The sequence below is a fragment of the Impatiens glandulifera genome, chromosome 1 (genome assembly GCF_907164915.1).
Source record: "Impatiens glandulifera chromosome 1, dImpGla2.1, whole genome shotgun sequence".
Taxonomy (NCBI): Eukaryota; Viridiplantae; Streptophyta; class Magnoliopsida; order Ericales; family Balsaminaceae; genus Impatiens; species Impatiens glandulifera.
The window spans coordinates 114,168,601-114,177,577 of NC_061862.1; the positions used below are offsets into that span (position 1 = coordinate 114,168,601).

Below are 8,977 nucleotides of genomic sequence, written 5' to 3' on the forward strand. Positions count from 1 at the left end.
TGCCACTATCTTAATAAATAAATAAAATCTTTAAGAATTTTGTTTACATTAATATCGAACTATTATGATTATAATGTTATATTATTTTAAATTCTATATTTGAGAAATTTATAATTTATTATAATTTATATTTTCAAATCATAAACAAATTAATGGAAAGTTATCATATATATATATATATATATATATTAATAAATTTTATAATATATATTTTATAAAGAAATAAAATCATTTAAAATTAATATCATACTAATTATCATTACAACATTAACTATTATTAATATATATTTTTATTAAGATTTTTTACTTTAATATAAAATTTAATTAGAATAAAATTATAAAATTAACTAGAATTCGTGCGACATGATATTAGATATTAGAATTCGTGCAATACAATACTAGAATTCGTGCCACACTATTTTAAATAAAAAGTAATACATCGTAAAAAAATAATTTTTGAGATGAGTAATAATATAATAAAATATATTAAATTGAATTATCAATCGCATCAATTAGTATTAATCGATATAATAATTTGAAAGAATTTAATAAAATTAAATTTGGACTTAAATGCTCATTCCTAGTGCAATGAAGTCAATAAATGCACAAAAATGCTCACTCCTAGTGCATTGAAGTCAATAACCATAACAAAAACAATGGATATTGGGCTAAAGGTTGCCACAAAAATCGGGCCTTCATTTGTGTTAATGCACTTATAATGTATGTGATCACTCTATAAACAACCTGAAAAAAGTTAGATTAATTTTGACTTTATTTAGAAAGTTCTCAACTTAGTCAATTTATATTATTATTGCAAAGAATAGTTAAAAAATTTATTAATATTTTCTTTATTGATTTCTTTTCATAGAAAATAATTAATTAATTATCCTCTTCATAATTAATTATTTATTAACATGAAATAATGATTATCATAAAATTAATTTAATTTATTATATATTTAAAATAAATAAAACATTTTTAAATGGTAAAGATTTTTTAAATTTTTTTTTATATTAATAGAAGAATTAAATTAATATTTTATTTATAATTTTTTCAAAAAAAAATTAAAATTAACATATTTTTTACTTAAAGTTAAAAATAATAATTCTAAATAATAATTTAGATTTTTGCATCAATAACAAAAATAAATAAATTATCGCGCACGGGTTCATGCTACAATCTTAATAAATAAATAAAAATTTTAAGAATTTTTTTTTGGAAAACGGTTAAAACTATTTCATTAAAATCCCAAAACTGGGAGGGTTAGAAATCAATGTTAGACAAATTCTAGTTATGATTAAGAATGACAATCAAAAGACCCTAAAAAAATTGATTAGTAGCATTCATACATTCTAAAAAATAGAAATTACAAACAGAAAAGACTACATTCAAATCTAACTATCCCAGCTTGAGATTTTCGCATGTCATCTATCTTTATTGAGAGGCCTTCTCCCCCCTTTTTCTTTCTTTTCCCCTTACTCTGACAATGTAAGGAGATTCTATTGTAGAGAATGATGAGTATTGTTGTTTCTCATTTTGAATTCTCTATTTGTATGAGCACGTTCTGATTTGATAGAAAGAAATGTTTCTAAGAATTTCAGGACTTTTACCTCTGTTATCATCAATTGAAATTCTGTGTTTTTATCTTCCTTATCTTCGGCTTCAGCTTCAGACTCCACATCGATTTTGGAATCTTCTTTATCGACTTTTGAATTCTCTGTTTTATCTTTGAAATTTTGGGTGTCTTCCTCTTGAGTTTCCTCAACAACAACTTGATGTTCATCTTCTATTTCCATTCTGATCTTCGCATTACAGAATTTTTTTTCCTCTTCACCTTGATTCCTTTTACTTTCTTTCCTTCACTGTTTTCCTTTTTCCCAGAATCCTTCTTACTTTCTTCTACAAGTATTTGATCTTTGAGTTTGGCCTCCTCTGTTTCTTTCTTTTTCTTTTTTGCTTCCTAAATTTTCTAGTTTTTCTGCTCTTCATCTTTAACTTTATCACATTTATTATGCAGGAAAGTATTACAGAAAGCACACCTCTTTGGTTTTCATTCATAAGAGATCTCCATGACATTGTGTTTTCCTTTTCTATCAACAACTGCCATTTTCATTGGCAGAATACTCCTAGGATGCACTCCAATGCTAAATCTAGAAAATGACAAGTGCTCTCCTCCTTCAGTTATTGGGTTCATATATAATGGTTTCCCAATTGTACCTGCAAAATGACTAATTGCTTCAACATTGTACATGTGGACTGGAATATTCCAAAGTTTGAACCAAATCTGGATTATTTCCTTTGGTTTGCTTTGTAGATACATCTATTCTGACCACTTTTCCACCTTCATGCAATTTGATCCTATGTAAGTATGCCCTTTCTCCAAGATTTCTTTCATATTTGAGCCCTTTTTGAACTCAGGAAGTAGAGATCATGTATATTTGTAGAAATTTTTTCAAGCCCCTTTTCTCCCCACTATTTAATTAGAGTCTCTTTGGTTTTTGGGAATGATACTCTGTTTTTCCCAATGAAGTTTCCAACCACTACAAACTCTCAGTTTTCAATATATTTCTCCTCTACTTTAGAAGGCAGTTTGAATTCAAATGGAGAGTTGAGTACCTCTACCCTTCTTTGGATATCCCCCAAGTAGATTTTTCCTTTGTAGGCATGATCTTCAGATTTATTTTCTTCTTTATTCTTCCATACCTCATTGACTTTCCATGTTAAATTACTCCTGATAGTGTAGGTCTTGGTTTTGGGAGCCTTAATCAGCTCCTTCATTGCATCAATTGACCATTTAACTATTTCCTCATATTCTGTTTTCTTCAGTAAATTCCAGTCATAGAGATAATGAATATTGAGTTGGACTATTATCTGCTGAGCTTTCTCTTTACTGATTGTGATTTCACCCTTCTTAGCATGCAATAGCAGTTTGGTAATCTGGTTTTTAAGACCAAACAAGTTAGCTCTTTCATTATAACCAACATTCCAAATTCCTTCTTTCTTCCCCTATTTTCCTACAGCACTTTCTTCAGAATTTTGAACAGCAATTGGCTCATTATTTTTGCTGCATACTTGTTTTTCCTGAATTATATCTTCAACAATCATATCAATTTTCTTTTCAGCTACCTCCCTTAAACCTTCCATCATAAATTCTTTGACTTCCTTATACTTATTGCTTTTCTTTCTTCCCATTTTAATGAAGAATAGAACAAACCAACAAAGAATAACAATTACAGAATATGGTATATTTGAAATCCTAGCTATACAGAATAGGGTAAACCAGAAACCCTAACCTTCCAACCAAGCTTTGTAGATGAATGACCGACCTAGCAACTAAAGCTGATATCGTGTCAATTGTGTCGATTGTGCCGATTATGCCGATTGTGCACACGTTTGACAATCGACATTATATAACTAAAAACGTGATTACAATGAGTGAACTGAGACCTTGATATCGTGCAAATCATGTCGATCGTGTCGTTCCAGTCGATCGTGTCGTTCGTGTCGATTGTGTCGTTCGTATCGATCATGTCGTTTGGGCCGATCGTAATTATAAGAATTTTTTTACATTAAAATCGAATTATTTTTATTATAATGTATTATTCTAAATTCTATATATGAGAAATTTATAATTTATTATGATTTAAATTTGAAAATCATAAATAAATTGATGAAAAACTTATATAAATATATATATATATATATATATTAATAAAATATATTATATTATATAAAGAAAATAAAAAAACTTAAAATTAATATTTTATTACTAATTATCAATACAACATTAAGTATTAATAATATATTTTTTTTAGTAAATATTTTACTTTAATATAAAATTTAATTAGAATAATAATATAAACTAATTAGAATTAGTGCAACAATATACTAGTATTAGAATTCGTGCAACATGATACTGGATATTAGAATTCGTGCCACAAAATTTTAAATAAAAACTAATACATTGTAAAAAAAATTATTTTTGACATTAGTAATAATATAATAAAATATATTAAATTGAATTATCAATCGCATCAATTAGTATTAATCGATATAATAATTTGAAAGAATTTTAAAAAATTAAATTTGGACTTAATATAAATATAGATTTTATTAAAAAATATCACACAATTTTGATATAATATACAATATTTATAATTGGAAAAATATAAAAAAAACTTATAAGAAAATATGTTTTATTCCATACAAATGACTTCGTTTTTGTTTCTTAATTACCACTAATTGAAATAATTTAAAATCTTCCGACATGAATGTTCACTACTAGTGCAATGAAGTCAATAACCATAACAAAAACAATGGATGTTGGGCTAAAGGCTGCCACAAAAATCGGGCCTTCATTTGTGTCTTTAATGCACTTATAATATATGTGATCACTTTAGAAACAACCAGAAAAAGGTTAGATTATTTTGATTGTATTTAGAAAGTCCTCAACTTAGTCAATTTATATTATTATTGCAAAGAATAGTTAATAAATTTATTAATATTTTCTTTATTTATTTTTTTCATGGAAAATAATTAATTAATTATCCTCTTCATAATTAATTATTTATTAACATGAAATAAAGATTATCATAAAATTAATTTAATTTATTATATAAATAAAATAAATAAAAAAATTTAAATGATAGAGATTTTTTAATTTTTTATACTTAAAAGAATAATTAAATTAATATTTTATTTATAATTTTTTCAAGAAAAAATCTAAAATTAACGTGCTTTTTACTAAAAGTTAAAAATAATAATTCAAAATAATAATTTATATTTTACATCAATAACAAAAATAAATAAATTATCGTGCGGGTTCGGGTTCGTACCACAATCTTAATAAAAAAATAAAACTTTAAAGAATTTTTTTACATTAAAATCGAATTATTTTGATTATAATGTTGTATTATTTTAAATTCTATATATAAAAAATTTATAATTTATTATGATTTCAATTTGAAAATCATAAATAAATTAATGAAAAACTTTTATATATATATATATATATATATATATATATTAATAAATTATATTAAATAAAGAAACAAAACCACTTAAAATTAATTTATATATATATATATATATATTATATAAAGAAAACAAAAACACTTAAAATTTATATTATATTACTAATTATTATTACAACATTTACTATTATTAATAACTATTTTTAATAAATATTTTACTTTAATATAAAATTTAATTAAAATATAAAACTAACTAGAATTCTTGCAAAATATAATAAATATTAGAATTCGTGCAGTATAATACTAGAATTTGTGCAAAATAATACTAGAATTTGTGTAACACAATTTTAAATAAAAACTAATACAACGTAAAAAACAATTTGTTGTAAAAAAACAATTTTTGACATTCTTAATAATTTAAGAAAATCTATTAAATTGAACTACCAATCACATCAATTTAGTATTAATCATTACAATAATTTGTAAGAATTTCATCAAATTAAATTTGGACTTAATATAAATTGAGATTTAAAAAAAACATTCACACAATTTTTGTAGAATATACAATATTTATATTCGAAAAAATTTAATAAGAAAATATGTTTTATTCCACGCAAATAACCTCGTAATTGTTTCTTAATTATCACTAATTGAAATAGTTTAAAACCTTCCGACATTAATGCTTTATCTTAGTGCAATGGATGTTGGGCTAAACGCTGCCACAAAAATCGGCCATTTATTTGTGTCAACAAACTTATAATGTATGCATTCACTCCCGAAATAACCAAAAATGTTAGATTTATTTTGATTGTATTTAGAAAGTTCTCAACTAATCAAATTATATTATTATTCTAAAGAATAAATAATAAATTTATTAATATTTTTTTATTAGTTTCTTCCTATTGTATATAATTAATTATTTATTCATAATTAATTAATTAATTATTAACATGAAATAAAGTTTATCATAAAATCAGTTTAATTTATAAGTATTATATATTTATAATAAAAAACTTTTTAAAATTGTAAAGATTTTTTTTAAAAATTATATGTAGAGGAAGAATTAAATTAATATTTTATTTAAAATTTAAAAAAAAACTAAAATTAATGTGTTTTTACTAAAAATTAAAAATAATAATTCTAAATTATAATTTAGATTTTTACCTCAATAACAAAAATAATTAAATTATCGCGAAAGAGTTTGTGCCACTTTTTTCATAAATAAATAAAATCTTTGAAAAAATTCTTTTACATTAAATCTTAATAATTTTATTATAATATTATATTATTCTAAATTCTACCTATAAGAAATTTATAATTTAATATATTTAAATTTTCAAATCATAAACAAATTAATAAATATATATATATATATATATATATATATATATTTTAATAAAATATATTATATTATATAAAGAAACAAAACACTTAAAATTATTATATTTATATATATATATATATATATATATATATTAATAATATATATTATATTTTATAAATAAAACAAAAACTTAATATTACTAATTATCATGATAACATTTACTATTATTAATATATCTGTTTTATAAATTTTTCACTATTGTTACATAAATCTTTTATTATAAAACTTAATTATAATAAGAATATAAAACTAACTAGAACTAGTGTAGCATTATTTTAAATATTAACTATAATACAAAATAAAAAATAAATTTTGGCACAATTTTAAATAAAATTATCATAAATAATAAAAAAAATATTTCACATTCTTCAAAATATAAGAAAATATATTAAATTAAATTATTCAAACATAAACAATTAAAATTAATTAATATAATAACTTGAAAAAAATTAGTAAAATTAAATTTAGACTCAATATAAATAGATATTTTTTCCATTTTCACACAATTTTGATAAAATATACAATATTCATAACCGAAAAAATATAATAATTTTATAAGAAAATATGTTTCATTCCACAGATACATACATACACTAAAAATGTCCTAAAGTGTCGTAAATGACGATATAATTATTTCTTAATTAGAAATTATTAATTGAGTAAGACCTCTTTGATAAAAAAAAAGAAAAAAGAATATGATTTTTTACCCATGTACAAAGGATTATACAAATAAAATTATTAAAAAATTGTGATTGGAATTATAAATAAGTAATAAATAGATATTATATAAACACATAACAAAAACAATATATAATAGAATAATAAATTTGACAAACTAATAAAATACATTAACAATAGGCTAAACAATATATAATGGAAATTAATTAATAATAATAACATCATTTTGAATAATATCAAACTAACATTTATCGAGATTATAAATGAAATACAAGATTTATTATTATATTATTATTAACTTGAAACTATATATACGGTTCATGGCCATTATGGAGAAATTATTTATGAAGCCCGAAGTCGTTACCTTAACCGCAAGGAGGGGATGCCGAAGGCAAATTCTTCCTCAATTAGTTAAAAAAATGAAATTGGCTGATCAAGGAATTAGACCAACAAGAAACAAAAAGTGCTGATATATAGATGCTACAAATTATATATATATGTGTCACATACTAATAGAACAAGTAATCTAACCCATTATTTTGCTAAAAACATCTATATGTACATTTATTACTATGAACTAGGCATAATTGCACTTTCCATTTCATGCTCTTCACGATCGCGATTCCTCTTCATATTGTGGCGGTTGAATTCCACTTTTCCCCCAAAGGAGAGTGAACAAACCCAAAACAATGAAGAATGTGCCTATTAAACTAATAAAAAATATATATATGATTAAAAGTTATAAACACTTTTATGTCTGAATCCGAATTCATTTAAAAGAAATGTATTGAAATAGTTTAAAATCTTCCGACGTGAATGCTCTCTCCTAGTGCGATGAAACCAATAACCATAACAAGGACCATTGATGTTGGCTAAAGGCCGCCACAAAAACTGAACCTTTCATTTGTGTCAATGCACTTATAATGTATGCCATCAGTCCTGAAATAATTATTCCCTGAAATTCACAATACCAATAAAGTTAATATTTTTTCACTCAAACTATTTATAAATATTACTTACTGCGTATACATATACCAAAAATATGACATTCCACCCAATAATCCAAGAAGCGGGATGCTTAAACTCCAACCCTAAAGCAACTCCAACATTCATAATTGTTCCTAAGAACGATATAATTGATATTATTGCTAGAGGAGATGGATACTCCACAAGAACACTACCCTGAAAGGAAACAATTCACCCACCAAAGTTAAGACAAAAAAAATCGAGAAAATTAACCATAAACAAAAAGTGTATATACCATGGTAACACAATAAACAACATATGAGACATTCGCGATGATGACAAACACGGGACCTTCAATCCAATTCTCTGTAAATCTTTCATGGGTAGTTGATGTTTGAGATTTGGAAGAGACATCAATGGCTTGTCCATTATAAAGGCAAATGAGAATAGCACCACTAGTTGCAATCACTCTTCCTAATAACTTTGCCTGACTACGCCTCTCTTTGAAATTCACTTTCTCCATTCTATTCAATAAAATTTAAATTGTCCAAATTTGTTTAAATTAATTAAAATACCTCTTAAAAATCCATTTTACATAAACACTTTAATAATAATTATATATCCCAAGCTCCATGCTAAAAGAAATATGAGTGATGGAGTGACACCAGAAAGACATGTTGAGAAACTAGCTGGTGTCATCTTTGAACCGGCATAAAGGGTATTTTGATCAATTACAGGCCTGTATCATAAATTTTAAATTTGTTTTCAGAAAATTTAGAATTTTCTATTTGAAGTTAAGGAATATCAATAACAATTCTTACTCGAGAATGGTTAGCATTACGATTTTGCACATCACATTCCTACTCATTCTAGGTAGTGAATTTCTGCCAAATAAAAATAATAGATTGTAAATTAATTGAAAAATATGTAAAATTATTAATAAATTATAAATAGAATAATAATAATTAATACCTTT

The 8,977-nt window shown here is 23.5% G+C and overlaps 1 protein-coding gene across 1 annotated transcript; it reads right to left on the reverse strand.

Annotated features, from left to right (window-relative positions):
- Positions 1–7,861: 7,861 nt before the first annotated feature.
- LOC124940807 (WAT1-related protein At4g08290-like) lies at positions 7,862–8,524 on the reverse strand. The gene is made up of 3 exons (XM_047481315.1): positions 8,297–8,524; positions 8,056–8,217; positions 7,862–7,990 (listed from the first exon to the last, which is right to left on the reverse strand). Exons 1-3 carry the CDS (start codon positions 8,522–8,524, stop codon positions 7,862–7,864), a joined length of 519 nt encoding a protein of 172 aa, XP_047337271.1.
- Between the last annotated feature and the right edge of the window lie 453 nt (positions 8,525–8,977).